Source organism: Aphidius gifuensis, linkage group LG1 (assembly GCF_014905175.1).
Source record: "Aphidius gifuensis isolate YNYX2018 linkage group LG1, ASM1490517v1, whole genome shotgun sequence".
NCBI classification, from domain to species: Eukaryota; Metazoa; Arthropoda; class Insecta; order Hymenoptera; family Braconidae; genus Aphidius; species Aphidius gifuensis.
The window spans coordinates 2,784,724-2,807,212 of NC_057788.1; the positions used below are offsets into that span (position 1 = coordinate 2,784,724).

General features: G+C 23.2%; 4 protein-coding genes and 1 long non-coding RNA gene across 6 annotated transcripts; 2 read left to right on the forward strand and 3 right to left on the reverse strand.

Moving 5' to 3' along the window:
- Nucleotides 1-590: 590 nt before the first annotated feature.
- LOC122860936 (B-box type zinc finger protein ncl-1) lies at nucleotides 591-10,869 on the reverse strand. Its single transcript, XM_044165019.1, has 6 exons — nucleotides 8,549-10,869; nucleotides 7,137-8,454; nucleotides 6,844-7,073; nucleotides 6,199-6,556; nucleotides 5,867-6,099; nucleotides 591-5,795 (listed from the first exon to the last, which is right to left on the reverse strand). Exons 1-6 carry the CDS (start codon nucleotides 9,296-9,298, stop codon nucleotides 5,691-5,693), a joined length of 2,994 nt encoding a protein of 997 aa, XP_044020954.1. The 5' UTR covers nucleotides 9,299-10,869; the 3' UTR covers nucleotides 591-5,690.
- Nucleotides 10,870-13,238: 2,369 nt separating this feature from the next.
- Nucleotides 13,239-18,128, reverse strand: LOC122860937 (beta-TrCP). Of its 2 annotated transcripts, none has more exons than XM_044165021.1 (10): nucleotides 17,867-18,128; nucleotides 17,281-17,378; nucleotides 15,281-15,530; nucleotides 15,009-15,195; nucleotides 14,466-14,922; nucleotides 14,022-14,395; nucleotides 13,852-13,930; nucleotides 13,572-13,761; nucleotides 13,437-13,484; nucleotides 13,239-13,338 (listed from the first exon to the last, which is right to left on the reverse strand). In XM_044165021.1, exons 2-9 carry the CDS (start codon nucleotides 17,332-17,334, stop codon nucleotides 13,474-13,476), a joined length of 1,602 nt encoding a protein of 533 aa, XP_044020956.1. In that variant the 5' UTR covers nucleotides 17,335-17,378; nucleotides 17,867-18,128; the 3' UTR covers nucleotides 13,239-13,338; nucleotides 13,437-13,473. The 2 variants fall into 2 exon arrangements, with proteins under 2 accessions (XP_044020956.1, XP_044020955.1); XM_044165020.1 differs by having other exon boundaries at nucleotides 17,725-18,128.
- A 157-nt stretch (nucleotides 18,129-18,285) lies between these two features.
- LOC122860938 (phospholipid phosphatase 5) lies at nucleotides 18,286-19,845 on the reverse strand. Its single transcript, XM_044165022.1, has 6 exons — nucleotides 19,679-19,845; nucleotides 19,459-19,564; nucleotides 19,231-19,378; nucleotides 19,026-19,154; nucleotides 18,786-18,956; nucleotides 18,286-18,708 (listed from the first exon to the last, which is right to left on the reverse strand). The coding sequence occupies exons 1-6, from the start codon at nucleotides 19,753-19,755 to the stop codon at nucleotides 18,533-18,535; spliced, it is 807 nt and encodes a 268-aa protein (XP_044020957.1). The 5' UTR covers nucleotides 19,756-19,845; the 3' UTR covers nucleotides 18,286-18,532.
- Nucleotides 19,846-19,941: 96 nt separating this feature from the next.
- LOC122860940 lies at nucleotides 19,942-20,531 on the forward strand. Its single transcript, XR_006374457.1, has 2 exons — nucleotides 19,942-20,197; nucleotides 20,398-20,531. It is a non-coding gene; the product is annotated as an uncharacterized LOC122860940 (long non-coding RNA).
- A 500-nt stretch (nucleotides 20,532-21,031) lies between these two features.
- LOC122847847 (GPI mannosyltransferase 1) lies at nucleotides 21,032-22,278 on the forward strand (the record flags this gene model as incomplete). The annotated part of the gene is made up of 1 exon (XM_044145703.1): nucleotides 21,032-22,278. A coding segment is annotated over exon 1 (1,176 nt), but the record flags the coding sequence as incomplete, so codon positions are not given.
- Nucleotides 22,279-22,489: the final 211 nt, after the last annotated feature.

Consider the following 22,489-nt stretch of genomic DNA (forward strand, 5'->3'; position numbering starts at 1 on the left):
TTTGTAAATCATTTTTTTTATATTTTTTAAATCATTTATTTCAAGTGTCAAAAATTATATTTAATTACGATGATTATTTTACTTATTAATTAACGATACAATATGTTTTTTGTACTTTAACTGACTAATCAATGATGATTTTATTTTTATTACTTGTTTATTTAAATATAATAAATTTTTTATTTTTCAAATTTTTAATGCTACTCTTTGCCGTGTTTTTTTTTTTTTGCCACATATTTTTTTACATAAATAATAATAACTTAAAAATAAACAAAGACACAAATGTCAAATAACAAAATAAACTTAAAAATTATGAAAAAAAAAATTAATTAATAAAGTAAAAAAAGAAACATAAATAACTTCAAAAAAAAAAAACACAAAAAATTAATAATATAATTAATCTTAACAGTACGATGATGTAAATTTTTTTTCTTTTTTTTTTTTATAATAATAATTTTTGTTTTTTTTTGTTTTTCAATTTTTTCACATTTGGCACGAAATAATCGAATTCTCGTAACAATACAAAGCATATGACAAAAGTATTAAATAATAATAATTTAGGTTCAATAATAAATGAGCCAGCCAGAGAGACAAAACAAAATAATTTAAAAAATTATAATAATTTTACATCGTAATAAACCTATTTGATGAGACTATAATCATTTTGAACTTTAAACACATTTTTTTTTTCTTTTTATAAATTTAATTATAAATATGTTTTAATTATATATTTTTTGGGGTTCTAGATGCTTAACTCAATGGAATGCAATTGACCACCACCGAACGAAAAATCGAACGATTAAAATGAAACAAAAAAAAAATGATAAAAATAAAAAAAAAAATTATAATAATACATATGTATAATAGATATTACATTTTCAAAATGTCGATCGCATTCTCTTTCTCTCCTCAATTAATATAACACTAAACTTAAAAATAAAATACAATAAATTTGTCGTATATTTTTGACACAAAACGAATGTCAAGCATTCGATGAGTAAATAATGGAAAAAAAAAAAATACAGTCATTAACTAAAAAATAATTAAACGACTTGGTAACAAAAAATTATAGTTTTGGTTGGTCGATGGGTTTTTAAATTAACATAAAAATAAAATAATAATAACAACCACATATTGACAACTTAATTTACAAAAAAAATATATGTTTGAACATTTAAAAAAAAAGAAAATAAAAAAAACGCAGTCAGTGGAACACAATAATGTTCAAACAATTTGTAGTTAACATTTTTTGTTAATTATAAATTATAGTCGCTTAAGAAATATAGTCTATAGTCTATGTAAATGACTGATAATAAAAAATATCAAGTTATATTTTCTTTCTTATACGAAAAAAACCAAAAAAACCAAAATAATATTTTTAATTAAAAAAAAGATGCACAAATGCATTATTTGAAGACTGGTGAAGAAATACTAATGCAATTTACAGCAGAAATTTGATTAAAACTTAAAAAAAAAAAACAAATCAACAATACATTTGTAAATCTTTTTTTTTTCTGGGAGTATTTTACGAACTTGTGATGTTTTTTTTTTTTTTTTGTTTTGAAAATTAATTTTTTCTATTTATCACAATATGGATAGTATTTTTTTTTTTCAAATATCATTAATGGCCAAATTATGAATTTAAAAAAATTTTATTATTCCTAAAATTGTTTGGTAATATATTTTTTTTCTTTTAAATTAAATAGTGCCTTTTTTTTTTTTTATGATTTCGCAAAGTTCTAGGAAGACTATGATCGTAGGCTATAATTTTTGACTCATTATATCATTTCCTTCCTAAAATCAATATCCATTTATTAATTTATTAATTTTTTTCATTTTTACTTGTGAAAATTCGACAACTCTTTAATTTTCTTTTTTATTATATATATATAGTTTTTTTTTTTTCAAACATTCAATTTGTCACACAACTTTCGCGAAAATAGATCCACATTTTATTTGTTTTTTTGGTTTATTAATATTATCTCTTTGATTTTTATTTTTGGGATTTAAAATTTTTAATACAATTGCGGCAAATAGTGGAAGTGACACTAAATAAATGTCAAAATGAATTTAAAATTACTTCTAAAATTACGACTGTTTTTAATCCTGGTCTAAGCTCACAATTGATACATCCCACTTTTTTTTTTTTTTTATTTTCCTAAAGCTATTCAAATAATTATCTCTTCACAATGGTTTTTTTTTTTTTTTTCTTTTCTTTTCTTTTCTAACATTACGTTAACAATAAGCAGCAAATTGTGTCTAGTTTAGAGAGTGACTATATATTATTCTAAGCATATATTTTTCATAGGATAATGAGATTTTTGAGATTGTAAAAATCATCAAAAATCTATCACAATTACCATTCACATAACAAATTAATCATCATGTTTTTTTTTTTTTTAAATGTTTTGTGTTATTTTTTATATCATATAATAATAATATAATATTTATATTTTAGATTATTGTTTGGTTTTTATTTATCTCATTTTTTAAATCATCTTATTAATTTTTTTTTTTTTCCTTTTTTAAATATTATTATTGTAATTTAAACATCAAGGCAAATAAGGGGTGAATTTCAACAGTGGCATAAAATTAGCCAAGTAGTCTTTCACAGATAAAAATATGTAAATAGAGTAAATCTATACTAAAATATTCAAGTATATAAGGTGAGCGTAATATAATAATTTTTGTTTTTCTTTAGGTAAAATAACCTCTCGCAATTTTTAATGGTCATCCATTTGTTTTTTTATTACTATTTTATTATTTGTGTTTAATATAATATATAAATATTTTTCTACGCAACGAAATGTTTTTCTATTCCTAGATATATATATTTTTTTTTTATATTATATTCTTTGTAATTCCCTCCGTCAATTTAGCTCATAAAAGAGGGCGAGGAAATCATCAATAATTCATAATTTTTAAAATGAAAAAAAAAAAATAAAATAAATAAAAATAAATAAAAAAAGAAATTGCATGTTAATATATTTTTTTGAATTATGATAATTTAGATTAATTTCCTCGCCTAATACGAATAATTTTCAGCAAAAAAGAAAAAGCTTTAGATTTTTATTTATTGAATAATTAAACAAGCGTACCGATGGAGATTCAGTGAAAAAAATGGGGACGCGAATTAATATCGGGATTAATGTCGTTGTGCAAATTCGACTTTAATTGAATGTAACATCAATTATTCCGTCAATTTATCTTTTCTTTCTGATATTTGAATTATTATTACTATTGTTTTTCTTTTTTTTTTTTTTATAATATGTACCTAGTAACAACATCAGAAAATTTTTAAGGGCACAACTTATCCTGACGATACTATTATCACAGGCATTATTCTTTTTTTTAAATTAATTATTTATTATTTTAATTATTATTTTTTTAAATATAACTCTGCTAAATCATGACTATTCAGAAGATTATAGAATTGTTTTTTTTTTTATTTTTTTAATATATATTATTTAAACTATATATATATTTTTAAATTTTTTTATTTTTTTCATTTTAAAATTTTTTTTTTTATTTTCTTTTTTTTTATATAATTTCCATTTTCATGTTCTGCACGCGTGGCTTATTTTTTTTTTTTTTCGAAATTAGATAAATTTACTTAAATCTATGAATGAAAAAAATAAAAAATAAATAATATTAATAAAATATAAGTGCAGAAATATTTATTATCTACTCGGTAGAATTTTTTTTATGTGGCAAGAATATTTATAAAATATTATTATATTTAAATATAAAATAATTAATTAATAATAATTAATTTTTATTATTGCGACTGATTAAAATGTTTTTTTTTTTGTCCTTCTATTGTTTTAATTTTTAAATTCAATAATAAGGCTGATAATGTAAACAACCCTAAAAAATATTTGCATTTCTGTACAATGAGTTTTGTGGTTTTCAAGATATTTAATTTTATCAAAACTTTTTTTCATTCACTCTTCTGTATATTTACATAAATAATAGAAGTTTTACTTTTATTTTTTAGCAAACTGAATTTATTTTTACTTTTCAACTATTATTGTAACTGGTTTATATGTTATTGATATTTTCGATAAATAATTTAATGTCTATGGATTGATTTGAGAATAATTAAATATGCAATTATTATTTTTTAATTGAATTATTATCAAAGTTTTTATCTAGAATAAAATTTATTTATTCAAGTCAATAGCTTCAAGTCAGTCTAATAAAAAAATAAAATAATGTTCCCTGTATTTTTTAAAAAAGACCATTAAATTTTCAAGTTAAAAATCAATTAAGATTATAATTATTTCAATTTAAAAAAAGAGGACAATGACAAATAATTTATATTATTTAAATAATGCAGTAATTAATTCAGATATTTTTTTTTTGATGAAAAAAAAAATCTGTAAAATTAACTGCCTAGCACCATGAAATAGTAAAATCATTTAAAAAAAATATGAGATAAATTATTAAACATGAAAAATTTATCATATGGATAAACAACCATATTGATAATTATCCTGAGTAAATATTATTAGCATTTTTTAATGATTAATTTACTAGATAAAACCACAACTCTGATAAAATTTTTATCTCACATTTGTTACATCTAAAAAAACAAAAAATAAAAACAAAAACAAAAACAAACTTTGACAGATTAAAACTAGAATTATACTTTTTTTCTTTTTTTAAATTTTCTTTCTAACTCTCTCACACTAATATTAACTGTTTATTAATTATTTATTTATTATAAAATAAATTCCCTCGACTTTGCATTTCCTTTCCTGCCTATGAAAAGCATCAGACGGGATATGGAAAATGTTTTTGGGACTTTAGGAAAAAAGTTTATTGAGCACAAAACTGATCGGAGGTCAGTAATTTTTTTTTTTTTTTTAAATTTAAATTTTTAATAATGAAGGAAAATGGATCGACTAGATTACTTTGATTTACGATCAACCACTTAAAATACTGAAATGTCAAAAATCATTCTCAACGACCAATTTTTGACGGAAGGCCATTGTTTTTTTTTTTAAATGTAAAATTGCTTTTGTTTGCTGATTCAAGGTATTTTTTTTTTTTTATTTTAATATTTTTTTTCACTGAATTCTCCAACGGTACGATTTGTAATTATTTAAAATATTAAAAAATATTTTATACTGAAAATTATATTTGCCTTTTACGCCCTTTTTTTTATTGGCAATTTACCAAATATTATTTCCTAAAAATTAACTACGATACTGTGTATTGTGTGTGTTTTTATTTTCCTCGATTTTTTTAAAATCTTGTTCTGTTGCTCAAATAATAAAACCTATTTAAATTTATTTTTCTTTTTCACTCTATTTTTTTTTTTTGAAGATATTTACTTTCATATTACCAGGGACGCATAGTTTGTTGTTAAATAAAATTAAAATAATTCATTATTATTGTTTAAAAAAAAAAAAAAGAAGCCTTGGCTTTTGATAGGCCCCTTAGAATGTTTAAGATGGTCAACTTTTCATGCATTACTCATAAAATGTTTTATAATATCTTTGTTTTTTTATGGTTTTTTTTGCTGTCTTAATAATTATAGTTAAAATTTTTTTATATATTATTTTAATAATCTGACGTTTTTGTGATAATTTTTTAATTTTACCTTTCGTTGATTGCGGCAGAGTTATCATGAAGGATGACCATTTGTTGATATTATTAATATTATTATTGGTCATTGTGACATTTCACAATATGTATAGTGTGTTAAGCACAAGTACATGGTGATTATTTTTTGCCAATGTTACAATATAACCTTCAGAAGTTATTTTAAGGCCGCAGCAACGTGATACCTATACAAAAAATTAAAATATATTACAATTGTAATTTAAATAGATATAAAATAAATTAATAAATTATTTACCTTAACATAAGGACATTCAAATTCTGATATAAGTGAACCATCACGAGAAAAAACAGCAACATGAAAACGATTACCATGTGAATCACCGATCAAAACATCTCCAGCGTCGCTAATGTCAATCCCATTTGGGAAATTTGTTATATTCTCACAGCCAATGCGACGAAGAAATTGACCGTCTTCATTGAACACAACAACACAGTGACCCTTGAAGTCACAAACGAAAAATTCTTTTCCTAATTAAACAAAAAAAAACATTAAATTAAAATATGTCATAACAAAGTTTTTATTATTTGTTTAATGAATTAAAGTTAAAAAGACATTATTCATCATACCACTTATGGCAATATCACTTGGTTCACGCATGTAATCACTACAATCAAACCAACGAAGGAGATGACCAGTATCACTTATTACGAACACAGTTGGTGATACACTGTCAACAGCAACAATATGGCCTTGACTTGTAACAGCTAAACCAGCTACAATATCGATATAACGAATTGCTATTTTCTTAATAAAATGTCCATTTTTAGTAAATATTTGCATACGTGAACGTTCATTACCACGATCACATACAACAAATTTACCACAATTACGCATAACAGCAACTTTACGTGGATACCAAAGTTGACCTTCTTCTTTACCAGGTATTCCAAATTGTGATTTAAATTGACCAGTTTTATCAAATATCTAAAAATATTTAATTACATATATTATAATTTAAATGTTTTTTATGTTAAAAAAAAATATACATATATTACAATTATTTTTATAATAAAATTTACTTCCAAGTTTTATTTATTTTTAATAGTAAATTTTATTATATTTTTTATCTTGCTTTGTAAATGAAAATAATGATTTTTCAAGATAAGAATAGTTAAAAACTTTAATGGTAAATGTGATAAGATAAAATTATAAAAGATATAAATAATAATTCAACATGGCAACAAAGAAAAAAAAATAAAAAAATAGCTTACCTGAATTCTATGATTATTTGTATCAGCAACAATAATATCTTCATCAGTACCAAGACAAAAACCATGTGGTGAATTAAATTGTCCTTTACTTGGACCAAGTTGTCCAAATTTTGATCTAATTTGCATTGGTGTTTGTTTTGGATTTGGTGAACGTGAACTATTAAAACTTCCTGTGCCTCCAATTCCATTACCAAGACCCATATTGTGCATTTGATCATTTTTAAGATCATCTTAAACAAATAAATAAATTTATAAATAAAATATAAAATAAATAAAAATAATAATATACATACCAGTTCCTTGTGAAAGTATTGGTGATGTTGAACTTGACATACTCTGATATCCACCATTGAGAAGATTATTTGTTGATAGTCCAGTAACCATGTTATTATTATCATTGAGTCCAGGTGATGAACCTCTTGGAAGTATTAAACCACCACCATTATTACCACCTCCACCACCACCACCATTACCATTAATACCATTGCTTAAATCTTGATGACCCATTGAATTACCAAGTTTAGCAAGTGCCTGAAGATTATTAATAGCATGTGTTGAATTTAAATCACCAGCCAATAAATCAGCCAATGTAAATGATGGTGTTGGACTTGAGTTAGTACTTGTATCATGTAAATCACCTTTTTCAGCAAGACTTGCTAATTGTTGTAAATTATATTCTTGTATACTTGTTAAACAACGCATTTGTGAATTTTGTGATAATGATGATACAATTTGTGAAGATGACGATGATGGTGGTTGTTGTTGCTGCTGTTGTTGTTGTTGTTGAGATGATGGTGGTGGTGTTGGTGGTATTATATTATTTTGACCAGATGGACTTGTTGATGATAATAAATAACCAGGTGTATCACCTTCAAATGATGATTGCATTGAACCACAAAGTGATATTGGTGATGTTGTACTTATTGTACTTGGACATGGTATTGATACATTAATTTGTGAATTATTATTATCAATATGATTATTATTATGATTATTAATAATTGTTAAATTATTTGGTAATTGTTTTTTAACCATTTCTGGTGTACATTCAGTTTTAATAATACCAAATAAATCTTTGATAATATATTCAAAACGTTTATAATCAGTTACAAATTCAATGGAAAATTTAATATTTGCATTTGGTGTATTGCTTATTAAATTTAATAATTGTGTTGATACAGTATGTTTTAATGTTAGTAGCTCAGTTGTATCAGCATGTTCAATTAAACGTGATGTAAATTTACATGCATCTTCAATTTTTTCAACTGTTTTTTCAATATTATGAAATGTATCCATAACTTCAAGTTCACGTTCTGAATGTAATTTATCAAGTTCATTTATTGAATTATCACGACATTTTTCAAGTATTGCTTTATAACTTTGAAAACTTTCATTAATAAGATCTTTAGCTTGATCATGTTGTGATTGTAATTCACTTAATGCATTTTCTAATTGTGTTGATACTTGTTCACAATCAGATAATTTTGATTTACTTTCAGCCATTAAAAAACGTAAATCTTCTCTTTGTCGTGGTTCAGCATCACTTAAACGTTCATAATGATGATCTGGTGCTTTATGTTGTACAACAAGACATTCATTACATATTGGTTCCTGATTTATAATAAACAAAACAAACAAACAATCAATCAGTATTTAATAATAAGAAATTAATTTAATAATTTAATTATTAAAAAGTTCAACTTACCTCACAAGTGTAGCAATAAAATTTCATATTTTCAGTTGTATGATATTGACAAAAAATTGGCTTGTGAATTGGCACAGCCTCACTGGTCCTTTTAAGATCATCAAATGTAATAACTTTATGATTTTCAAAACATCTCATAAATTGATGTGCTGTATTACAATTTGGACACAAAAAATTGGCACAATCAGAACAACGTGCAATTGCATTTTCTTTGGCTTTACATGATGTACATGGTACATTTTCATTTTCAATTGCAGACATATCAATAATATTTGTTAATACATAATCACATGGTAATGATGATACACCTTTATTACCAATTTGTGTTTCTTGTCCACATATTGGACATGATATATGACAATATCCACTATTACCATCATTAATATGTTGTTCATTTGTATTATCATATAATTTTGTCAAGCATATTTCACAATAAACATGAAGACAATTTAGTACTTTTGGTGATGTTAATTTATCATCACATATTGTACAAGTTTCATCACAATTATTACCATTACGACCAGGCATATCTTCAAGTGTATCACCAACATTTGATGGTGTACCATTTTGATTTGTACTAGGACTACCATTATTATTTGTCATGTTATTCCAATCATCAAGTGATTCTGTTGAATTATCATCATCATTTTGATGATTATTATTATCAATCAGAATATTATCTATTGCTACCTGGAGACCTTGACCCATCTGGGTTGTCCCCGACGATACTGCCATTGTCGTCGATGCCATGAAACTTTTCTTTCTTCAACTATTTATTAATAATTGATCCTTTCAAAAATTGCTTTTTATTATTTATAGTATTACAATAAATATATATTATTTTATATTTTATTATTTGGTTCTTTTTTTTTTTTGTCTATTCTTAATAATCAATTTATTGAAAAAATCAGATCCAAGTTATAAATACAAAACACGCCATATTTTTATTAACAATAAAAATTAACTTTTAATATTTTTTTTTTTTTTAAATTATTAAATATAGGACTATTTTTTTTTCATTTATCTCTGATAATATATATATTTTTTTTTATCAATAATTCAAATTGAATATCGTACGTGTTTTTTTTTTTGACTTGGTTATGTTAATTCTACACCTTTTTTTTTTTAGTTTTTAATATTTGACTTAAATAATTAATTTGTCTAATTAATTTTTTATTTTATTAACACAGACATCCCAGCCTCAAAAATTAACTTCTCACATTTGTTTGTCGTATTATTTATTGTTATTATTTTGTGTGTATATATTTTTTAATAATTATATATATTGTTTTTTATATTTTTTTTTAGTCTCTAATTTCACTAGTGTGTTACTGTATATGCTGATGAAACGGTCTCGTTACGTCGATTGTGCTCATCCTCTTTTAGGTCCTATTTTTTTTTACCTCACTTTGCACCCTTCACACTCCCCGTCACTCACTGCGTCTTCAATGATCGACTTTTTGATTGGAAAAAAAAAAATAAACTTTATTCTTTACCCTTAGAAAAAATCACATATAATTTCGCCAAGTTTGTTTTTGTTTCTTTGTCTTTTTGTTTTTGAATATTTTGTCCGTTGAAGAAAAAGAAAACAGGAGATGATGAAGAAGAATAGAAAAAAAAGAAAAAAAAAAAAACAATGATGGTGGATAAAAGACCGCAGAGGACTGAGGTGGGGATAGGAGGGGAAATTGTCTCAAGGCCCCAGGTCGATGAAGTCGAAGGTCCAAAACTCCCGGATAAATATTCTACGAGAACACAACCGATTTTTTTATAAATTAATTCAATAAATAATTATCAAATAACACAGAAATGTCTTTTTTTTTTTTTTTGATATTTTCACTGTTTTTCACACTTTTTTATTGGCAAAAAAAAGTTTGAGAAAAAAAATAAATAAAAAAAAAATTAGCGATGAAAAATATTGGTTTTTTTATTCTTTTATTATTTCACACACATACAGACAAAAATTGTCGTTGCTATTATTATTATTATCACTAGTAATTTTTGCACGATATTCCGCTGTTTTACTTTTTGTTATTTTTTTTTTTTTATTTCTTGATTTTTATTGATAAATATATGTATATTATTAATGAAAAAAATATTATATATTGTATATGTAACTTTGGATAAAGCTCAAAATTATTATCAAATATATTTATTTGAGGGAAAAAAAATATAAATTATTTTTATAATAATTATTGACCCCTGTGCAGTCACGGTTATCAGTGTGTGTTCTCGTTGTCGATCGTTGTGATCAGGGGAGTTGAGCTGCTACGGGCGAACTGAAACTTGCCGAGCTTTCACGAGCTTTAAAGTGTTTTTTATGCTCGCAAGACAGCGCGGTTGTTGAGTGTGCGCATTTGGCGCGAAATGACATTTTTTTATTTGAAAACAAGAAAAAAAAAATCATGGCATTTTACAAAAAATTGGGTAAATTTATTTTAGGGGAATGTTAGTGATACATACAATAATTATTCAGATGATTTGACTATTTTTATGTAAAAAATATTAATTTTAATATAAGGATAGTCAAAGATAACTTGAAATTTTTTAAGAATAAAAAATTAATTAAAAAAAAAGACTTGTATTGTTTGTTAATTGATAAAAAAATAATAAACAGTATTTATCTTTGGAAAAGTGCTTCAATGAATTTTTAATTGAATTTAGATCTTTCTAAATTATATTGTTGATAATTTTTTTGCTTAGAAACTTTTGATTTTGAAATGCACTTTATTAAAATTTAAATTTTATATTTCATTGATGAGTGGTCTGTCAGGTTCCAATATTTTTAATGCCTATTTTTTGATGTTTTAAGAAGAACAAGTCATCAATAAACAATAAAAAAACAACACTTTTTTTGCTGCAAAATAAAATTGTTAATAAAAATTTATACAAATATGTTTTTTTGTAAAATGGTAGCTGTTGTTGTCATTTACTTTGATGTTGTTTTTGATGTTATTTTATTTAAACCAAATTAATATCGAAATAAATTTTCTTCTCTTTTCCATCACAAAATGAAAACACATATTTTTTAATTGTAATATTTTTCATATCATACGAAATAATATTATTCAATACTCATGCTGATAAATCAATTGAAAATTTATTTTACTTTTAAATGCATTTTTCAAATGAAAAAAAAATAAAATAAAATGAATGTATAATTGTTGTCATTATTTATCTTAAAAATTTCAAAAGTTTTAAATTTATATTTTTGTCTTGTAGATATTATTTTTTGTATGTTAAATAATTGCACCTGGTAAAAGATTATTTATTGACAAAAATAATAAGACAAAAAAAATTATTTAAACTTCAACCACATTGTTTATGGTAATATGAATAAAATTAATTAAACAATTTTTGTATTTTTTTTTGTTTAATAATTCCACGACTATAGCTTAAATATAATATGAGATGTTCTAATTTTTTTTGTCATGATTGACTAAAAATATTCTGTTCTTCTGTTAAATTTCACACATGCCCAGCCTTTTGAATAGTTTTTGGTTTATACTTAAATTTTATTAAATACAATAAGAATAATAGCTAATAAATAGAAATTTTTGAAAAACGACATTACAAAACGAGTTATTTTGTCGACAAATAATTTGTGTGGCTGCACATTTATGAGAAATTATTATTCAGTTATGAGTCAATTGTTGTTTCAACTAAAAACCATAAAACTGCAATGTGATTAAAAAAAGAAAAGAAATATAATTTAAATATGAAAAATAAAAAACAATGAATAATCTAAATAATGAAGTTTAAAAAATTCATTTACAAAATTTCATTTAGCCAATACAATATATAATGTGGCTGTTTATGGGAAAAATAATCCCAATAAACATTAGCAGTGTTATTGCTAAGAAATTCCCTGAATTTCAATATTTTTTTAAATAAATTTAAAATTCATATCATCAAATAAATCATTCATTCTTATATTCACACAATACACAATAATAAGTACTCCAAAACAAACGACATTACAATTTTTTTTATCATCTTTCTTCATTTTTTTTTTTATCATATACTTATATTTATCATTTTCATTTAAACCTCTTTTTCACTATAAATTAATTACATAAAAAATTGTTTTTAAACGTCTTTAACTTTTTTTTTTTTCTTTCTTTTTTTGTTTTTTTTTTTTAATTTACTATAATACATCTACAATTTTTTTTATTTTTTTTTTTTTTCGTAAGTGTTATAATCCAGCCTTCCAAATAAAAAAAAAAAAAAATAATACATTCCGAATTTATTTATTTATTTTTAACATTTATTTTATTTTTTTTTCCGTTAATTAATTTATTTTTACTTATAAATCTGTTGCGTTAAATTTTCAAGTCTTTTTGTGGTATTTTTTTTTTTGTTGTTCGTTAAATAATTCACTTTTTTTTTGTTTTTTAATGATATTGTTTTACAATAATCATGAAAAATTATAATAACAATTCCAGAAATTTTATATTCACGTTAAAATAGAAAAAAAAGAAAAAAAAATATATTCTCAACTTGGTTCATTTTACATTGATGATAACAAGCGAAAATAATATAATTGTCTTTCAATATTAATTGATTGTTTAGCTAATGTCGTTGCACTACAATCTTTATCAAATTAATTAAAATTATTATTTAAAAAAAATTATTTTTCATACATTTTTCTTAATTCACGGAAAAATTTTTATCGATGATTTTTGGCTCGTGAAAATGTTACATTGTTTTTTTTTTTTTTTTTTTAAATATTTTCTCACATACATACTTGGCTCACGTGAACACATGTAATTCATTCACTAACCACTTGTCTGAAAAAGATAAAGCAAAAAACAATTAAATATAAATAAAATAAAATAGTTAAAAAATGAAAACAAAATCTTGTTGAATTTATTTTTATGATACTTACAGTTGTATCACAATGGAGATATAGTTGTATTGATGCGTCACTCAAATGCTTAAAAAAATAAAACCAACATGTCAGTACAATAGCTTTACAAATTTAACTCGAAATTATATCGATTTAAAAAAAGAAAAAACTTACGAGATGGAGACCTAGTATCTGATTGATTATTATTACTTGAATTATGAACAACTGGAGGTGCAGCTCCAACACTATTATTATCAGACGTACTGCAATTAAGGAAATCCCAAATAAGTATTGTATCATCATGTGATGATGATACAATTTGAAACTCATCAAATTGCAAACGAAATACACGTCCAGTATGCTCCTGAATCAAAGCAATTAATATTATTAACTGTTGTCATTCAAATTCATTTATTTAAATACAAAAAAATAATATTAAAAGAAAGTTTTTTACCACAAGTGTACGTAGACAAAGTGTACTAGCAACTGCTCGTGGATCCAGTGCAGCAACAAGATCCCAGACTTTTATTTTACTATTATTTAAATGAAAATAAAATACATATAAATTATTATATCCTTAATAAATAACAATAAATAATAATAATGATAATAATATTAATTTACCCATCATAAGCACCACTAACAATATGTTTTCTGTCAAATCTAATACAACGTACAAGTTCTTCATGTCCTTCAAGGACACGTAAACACGCACCACACTCAACATCCCATAATCTAATTGTATTATCGCTGCTACCACTAACAACTAAACGATCTCTATATTGCAAACATGCAATACCACGTTTATGTCCATTAAGTGTTCTAACAAATTCACAGCTAGATGTATTCCATACTTTAATTGTTCTATCACCACTAGCAGATACAATATATTTTTCATCAAAATCAACAACATTAACTGCTGCACGATGACCAACTAATACACGACGTAATGCTATTTCTGTTTGTGATGTCATATCCCAAACAGCTATTGAACGATCCTTAAATAAATTAGATAAATAAATTAATATTAGTATAGAATTATTGATATTTATAATATATATGTATTACCTTTGAACATGTAACCATCATTCCATTATTAAATCTCAAATGTAATACAGCTTCACAATGATGAATAAGTGTATTAACCATTTCACCAGTATTTGCATCCCATACTCTAACAGTACTATCTGATGAACCTGATATTATAACTTTATCATCATATTGTAAACACAATACTGAACCAGTATGACCAGTCAATACTTTAATACATTGTAATGAATTTCTATCCCATATTTTAATTGTATTATCACGTAAACCAGATACAATTTTTTGATCATCATATTGTAAACAATATACACCTTTTGAATTTTCACTTCGACAATTAATTTTTTGTAATTTATGATTACCCATACGCCAATTATGATCAATAGCATCAATATCTTTAATTATTTTTGGAAATAAATTTCTATAAAAATCATGAATTGGATGATTTTCACCAGGTCTTGGTTTGAATAAATATTGTATCCTGTAAATTACATAAATTATATTAATTTTAATGCATTGTTTTTATATAAAAAATTTATTGATATTTTATTCAAGTATTTAATTTACCATCCTCTTCTTTCAGCAAGACCTCTCCATACTGAATCAGTACGTACTTTACGTTCAATTAATTTTTTCCATAACATTCCTTCACTTATAACTCTGTGCCATTCTTTGCAAACTAATTCAGCTGAATAAAGTGAATCTGCATCAAGATAAGACAGTATACTTTCAGCTACATGATCCAGGCCTTTTTCTAAAAATAAAAATAAATGGAAAAATGATAAAATTATAAATAAGCATTAATTATTATTACTGTTAATAAAAATTAATTAACTTACTTGGAAGTAAAGATATAAAATCCCTCTGTAACATTGGCTTAAGATAGGTATTAATATGTCCATGTTGGTAATGACACATTTGTGCAAGTAATTGCTCTACAAAATGTACCTGTTCTGGTTCACTCCATCTTTCAAAATATTTAATACACATTTCACGTTCTAGTGTATACTGAGTTGAAAAATTCTGTACATATGATGGCTCTTTTTTTCTATTTGAATCATTCTCATATCGCAGTATCGTCATTGGATACTAAAAAATTAAAACAAAATTAATAATAATAATATTTAAAATAGTTTTTTTTTAAATCATTGAACTTTTTTTTTTATATTTTACAATGTCTTTGGTGTTATTTTTAGAGTACACAAACACGCACACACGCTGACAAGTAACAAACAAACAAATAAATGAAAGTTGTGAATATTGAGTGGAATAAGAGTATTTTGTATATAAGGTAGACAAAAGGATTGTAAGAAGGTGGATCGGGTGAAAGGCTGAGTAATTGTTTTGAAATATTGTCCTTCCTGTAATCTTGTAACAGGTGAAACAGAAGAAGAGAAAGAATTTATAAAAGTGATATATTTAATGTAAGCAGAGGAGAGGGAAAATAATAAAATAAAATCTGATTTTTCATTTGGCCTTTAAATATTTTTTTTTTCCGTTAAAAAAATATATAAAAATTTGAGATGACAACTTTGAATTAATACTAAACGTTAAAATACTTGATGATATTTTTTTTTTTGGAGCATTGATAATGTTTTTTTTAAATAAATATAATTTTAATATAAACAAAAATATTAATTATACTCTTTTGTTTAATTTTTATTTACAATTATAATTTTATTTTTTTTTTCTCTCAATTTACAAGATATGTACTGTTATTTCAATGTTGAACACATGCTAGTGTGACCTATTCAAAGTTATCATTATTATTCTCTTGTTTACTTAAAAAACAGTTAAAATACTTTTAGAAATATTGAAAAAAAAAAACCACAATGACTGTAAATGAGCATTGACAATCTGTTGATGATGTATCAGTTTATCAATTTATTTTTTTCTTATCATGAGACACTCTTTGGAGTAAAAAAAAAATATAATTAAAATTTCTACTATTTTGAAATTGAAATGAAATTAAAAAACAACACTTTCTATTAAAATATCAACATTAAATTATTTATAAAAATGTTTTTTCTTTTTTTATTCCTAATTAACAATTTTTTTTTTCATACAAATTGATAATAATCTTGATAAATATTAATTACAATTTCATTTTAAAAATATTAATAACCATTAATTATTTTTCTTTAAAACATATATTTATTAAACCACACAAAGTTAAATATAAAATACAAAAATTAATAAAATATTCATTTCGTTGAAAGACGCTTCTCATACTCATAATAAAAATTTTAAAAAAATCTATATGATTAAGTTATCTCAATCAGTTCATGAGTTATCAATTTAAAATACAAAAAAAAAAAAATAATAACCAATCGACCTGATTAAAAACTTTAACAACAATTTAAATACAATAAAAAAAAAAAAAATATGCAAATCAATTATTATTATTATTATTTATTCCTGACAAAATGACTCACCAATAACAAAAAAAAAATAATAATAATAAAATAAACACGTACAGTCTGGCATATAATTTTATAATTCAAGTGTCATGTGTCATTGACAGCTAAAATAATTTTATTTAAAAATGAACAACAATAATAAATATAAATAATTTATCATTATGATGGCTATAAATATAGCGCCAAAAAGTCACATGTAAATTAATTAAATATAAATAATAAAAATCAATGGATGATGTTGTTGAAATGAGGACAAGCCAAGGTGGGAGAGTTTGATGACTACGAGGATGGTGAATGGTGGCGGGGTAAAGAGATATTTGAGGGTTTTTTTTTGCTTGCAAAATTCCCTCTGTCGAGGAACAAGATGGCGGTTAAGAAAAATTAAATGATAATATAATTTTTTATTATTAAATTAATACCTGGTTATTTGAATTTGTGTCATCGATAATTTTATCAGTCTCCATGTTAATCATTTTGTGGTTAAACGGGGTCTTTGCACCCTCGTTACTACTTAGAGCTTTTTGCCAATAAAAAAAATAATAATTTATTATTTTTTTAAATATATTTTTATATATAAAAAAATTAATTTTTTATTTTCTTAGCTTCTTCTCCATCACTCCGAAAATATTTTTAAAACTGATATATAGGTATAATTGTCTTGATATTATCTCAACGAAAAACACCTTATTAAATTACATGTAGGTATATATATAAATATTTATTGTATGCACTAACACAATAACAACACTTTGTATGTATAAATTAAATTAACTAATAAATATATTGATAGAAAAAAAAAAAATTTTGGTATTAATATTATTTATTTATTTTTGGGCAGTTTGTTTTTTTATGTTTTTATTTACCCTCTAAAATCACTTGGTACACTTTGATGAACGACGCTCATGAAGCATCGCTATGAACAGGAAGTCGATCCAGCATTTTAACCAACACAACTATCAATTTTTGTATACATATATTTAATGTATATATACACAACTACGTTACCATTTGACTAAAATGTAATGGCGTTATTCGATGATTTTTGTATGTCATGTAGTTGTTGATAAATTTGTTGAAATTTGTTTATTGTAATTTTTAATTATTTATTTATATTTATTAATGATTATTATTTTGGTTTTTTGAATAATTGAATATTAAATTTTAACATATAAATGATAAGAATTGATTATTATTATAAATATATATTTTTTTTTAATTCGACACACAAACTCAGCCACGTTTGACACACGAATCGAACTGTGATAGAAAATAAAAATTACCGAGTGTACATAGATACACAATACACACACAAATGGCGAAAGAGAAAAAAAAAAAAAAGAAATAAAAGTTGATAAAAAATATGGTAGATAGCGCTAATTTTTTCTGGGAAAATTTGATTTTATATAATTATTTAATTGAAGTAATTTTTTTGTTTTATTTAAGTACTTTAATAACAATAATACATTTAAAAAAACAAAATTAATAATAATTTTCATTATTGTTTTTTTTTTTTAAATTGGATGTATATCACTTTGGATAAATAATTTATCTAATAATATATAAAACATAATAAAAATATTATTATTTACAAGAAAAAAAAATATTAATTAAAAATATTAATTATTTTGAGTGATTGGTCGTGATGATGATGATGATAAATATTTTCTTTTCTTAATAATTTCGATACAAATTAAATCCATTAATTTGCTCTTTTGTAGATTCAATTTCATCTTTTTTAAATAACGATGAGTAGGGTTTGTATGACATTTGTGAAACTAGAGGTGGATAATAATGCCGATAACAAATGTATGATAAAGTAAAACCAATAAATGAACCAACTGCAACATCTGTAATTTAATTATTAAATAATTATTGAAAAGTCAAAATAAATTTGAGATAATATTTAGATAGATAGATGGTTAACCTTGCCAGTGGTGATGATAATCACACGTACGACTTAAAGCAATACCAAGTGCAATTATTAATGGTATTATAAATAAACATAATTTCCACGAATTTCCTTTTCCTTTTATTCCAAATGTCTGTAATTTACCAGCTAAATAAAGTGTTATAAATCCAAAACTAGCAAATGCAACTGTAAAATTAAAAATATCATATAAAACATTATAAATTTATATTTGCTATTTAAAAGTATAATAATTACATGATGAATGTCCACTTGGAAATGATTTTTTTCCATCTCTAATTAAATCAGAATTTCCAGTACAAGTAAAATCACTATTTTCTAATCCATCTGGAAAACATCGCCAATAAAAATCTGGCCTTGGTCTCCCTTAATTAATGACGAAAAATAAATAAATTAATTTGTTAATTATATGAAACAATTGTCAATTAATCAATATACATACCAACAATAATTTTAATAATATTTGTAATTGTTCCATTGAGACCTAGGGCCAAAGTGACTGACATCATAGCTTGACTAAAATCATTTGTGTTTTTGTTTTTAATAAAAACAAGTGATATAACTAAAATTGGAGTTAAAAATACAAGTGGCTGAAAAAAAAAAAATAATAATAAATCAATAAAAATTATTGATTTTAAATATATAGCTAAAATTATGTTGAATTAGTAACCCAAAGAATTGATGTTGGAACATATGATTCTGTTCTTGGATATTTGTACAACCATAATTCATCATTATCAATTTTTCTGGTAAATGGCTCGGTTTTTTCCAACTTCCTAAAATCATAATAATAATATTTAATAATATAATAATTGAGTAAACAATAACGTGTCAAAATAATATGTATTGTTGTTGTAATATTAAAATGTTGTTGTTAATGACAAACTTACACAAATAACAATGCTAGAAAAATTCTTAATAATATGTCGAACCAAAAACCAATTGATATATTCTTCAATCGCACCATAATAATTTATTTAAATATATATAAATAATAGAACTAAGTTATTAACTAAAAATTATTTATGTTTGACTGTTACAGCCATTTTTTTTTCTTCTTTTGTTGATGAATAAAAAATGATTGTGTTTTGACTTAAGATGGCAGGACATGACATTTACCAAAAGCTCTTTTTTTTTTTTTATTTAATTTTATATTGTTATTTGTTATTTTAAGAATAAAATTAAAAATTAATTAATAATAATTGTTGTATAAAAAATTTATGATAGTTAATTAATTTGATATTTGTCAAGCCAATCATTGAACGAATTCCAGTAGATCTCGACGCTCATTGGACAACAAAAAGCTGTAAAAAAAACTAAGAGGAAAAAAGAAAGAGAAAGAAAAAAAAAGTGGAGAACATTTTCTCCGTGTTATGTAAATTGAAATAAATTAATATAAAAAAAAACCGGTAAGCTCCAATATTTATTAAAAGTTAATGATAAAAATAATAAATAATAATTTGCATGTCGAAATTTGATCCTTGCAAAAAATATGCCTGCAAGTTGCAGACATGTTTGAAAGGTATGAAATAGAAACTGATAAAAATATGATAATAATATAGGTTATAAATGATTAAATTAATTTTTAATAATTTTTTATTAATTTTAGATAACGTATATCAACCATCACGTTGTGAAAAAGTTATTGAAGAATTAAGACAGTGCTGTATAATAAATTCTGAATCATTAGTTTGTGAAGGTATTGATAAATCAAAACCCTACGAACACAATACAGTTGATTATGTAAGTTATTTTATAAACCAAATAAATTAAATATATTATTTTAAATAATTTATATGTTTAATTTACAGAATACAACAACAAAAATCAAGTCATGAATAAAGATAAAAGAGTATTAAAAGATTATCCTTGGTATTATCGTTCTCCCACTATTACAAGAAAAATTATACCAATTGTAGTAACATTAATAATATTCAGTGGTCCACTTTATGCAATTGCAACAGCTGAAGAAGATAGAAATAAAGTAAGATTTGATGCAAGAAAAGAACTTGGAGGGCGAGCATTATAATTTAAACAAAAAAAAATAAATAATAACAATCAAATAACAAGTAAGTGTAATGAATTCAGTTAATAGAGCCAAAGATAGACTCAAAAAATATCCAGCATTATTAGCTGAATGTAGAGAATCAGCAATAACATATGCCAAGTGTGTTATAAAAAAATCAAATGTCAACAAAAATGATTGTCAAAATGAATTTATAAAATTTAAAAAATGTTTACTTGATGCTGCTGTTAAAAATAAAACAAAACTTTAAAATTTAAACTTTAATATTTCAAAACAATTAATATAATAATGGCTCAATTAAAATTTGAAAAACACTGTGTATTTGCATTTATATTACGTTTGTTATTAATAGCATATGGAAATTTTCATGATAAATATTTTAATGTATCATATACAGATGTTGATTATAAAGTATTTACTGATGCATCAAGATTATTGATAAATGGTGAATCACCATATGAACGTCATACCTATCGTTACAGTCCACTATTAGCAATATTACTTGCTCCAAATATATTGATACATCGTGACATTGGGAAATTAATATTTTCAATAATTGATATAATCGTTGGTTTGTTAATTAAAAAAATATTAAAACAACGAAAATGTATTGATAAATTGAGTGATATTTGTGCTTTAACATGGTTATATAATCCATTAACAATTGTCATATCAACAAGAGGTAATGCTGATTCACTTGCTGTTTTATTTGTATTATTAACAATATATTATTTATTAAATGATAGCCCATTGTTATCAGGTATCTTACATGGTTTATCAATACATTTTCGTCTTTATCCAATTGCATTTAGTTTAGTTATGTATCTTGCAATACGTAATCGTAATGATAAATGGTTTTTATTACCAAATAAAAAACAAATTAAACTTGTTGCTGGTTGTATATTATCAATAACAATTTTAACTTCTTTTTTTTATTATATTTATGGATATAAATTTATTTATGAAAGTTTAATTTATCATTTAATACGTAATGATTCACGTCATAATTTTTCAATATATTTTTATATGCTTTATTTAACAACTGGAAAAAAATTAATTATTGCAATACGTATTTTACGTGTGCTACCACAAATTATATTATTAATTGGTTTATCATTTAAATATTCAAATAAACATGATTTATCATTTTCAATGTTGACACAAGCCATGGTTATGGTTACTTATAATTCAGTTATAACATCACAATATTTTTTTTGGTATTTATCATTATTACCAATTTCATTGCCATTTATTAAAATGAATAATTATAAAATATTTATTTTAACACTCATTTGGATTATTGGACAAACAATTTGGCTTTATTTTGCATATTTGTTGGAATTTTTTGGTATCAATACATTTACATCAATTTGGATGTCTAGTTTATTATTTTTTTTTATTAATATTAAAATATTAATTGATGTTATTAAGCATTATGATGGATCAGTTGAAAAAATTAAATCAACTTAATTTATGTAATTTTGTTTTTTAATTAAAACAAAAAATATTGTGTAAATTTAATTTTTAATAAATATTATATTGAAAAATATATTTTAATAATTGTTTTTTACCTTTTAGCTGAAAAATTTAAATTAAATTATTACAAAGGAGTAATTATGATAATGCAAATAATTTAAAACATAATTTTTAATTTTTTTTTAATCAGGATTTTTTT

What these genes read in the sequence shown, in the direction of transcription:
- LOC122860938 (XM_044165022.1), bottom strand. Translation starts at nt 19,755, where the DNA reads ATGGTGCGATTGAAGAATATATCAATTGGTTTTTGGTTCGACATATTA. An exon ending in TTCCAACATCAATTCTTTGG is followed by an intron (nt 19,379 to 19,458) that starts GTTACTAATTCA and finishes TTTTTTTTTCAG; the next exon opens with CCACTTGTATTTTTAACTCC. An exon ending in TTATCATCACCACTGGCAAG is followed by an intron (nt 18,709 to 18,785) that starts GTTAACCATCTA and finishes ATTAAATTACAG; the next exon opens with ATGTTGCAGTTGGTTCATTT.
- LOC122860937 (XM_044165021.1), bottom strand. Translation starts at nt 17,334, where the DNA reads ATGATTAACATGGAGACTGATAAAATTATCGATGACACAAATTCAAAT. An exon ending in CTTGCTGAAAGAAGAGGATG is followed by an intron (nt 14,923 to 15,008) that starts GTAAATTAAATA and finishes TGTAATTTACAG; the next exon opens with GATACAATATTTATTCAAAC. An exon ending in TGATGGTTACATGTTCAAAG is followed by an intron (nt 14,396 to 14,465) that starts GTAATACATATA and finishes AATTTATTTAAG; the next exon opens with GATCGTTCAATAGCTGTTTG.
- LOC122860936 (XM_044165019.1), bottom strand. Translation starts at nt 9,298, where the DNA reads ATGGCATCGACGACAATGGCAGTATCGTCGGGGACAACCCAGATGGGT. An exon ending in TTTATTGCTACACTTGTGAG is followed by an intron (nt 8,455 to 8,548) that starts GTAAGTTGAACT and finishes ATTATAAATCAG; the next exon opens with GAACCAATATGTAATGAATG. An exon ending in AATACTTTCACAAGGAACTG is followed by an intron (nt 7,074 to 7,136) that starts GTATGTATATTA and finishes TATTTGTTTAAG; the next exon opens with ATGATCTTAAAAATGATCAA.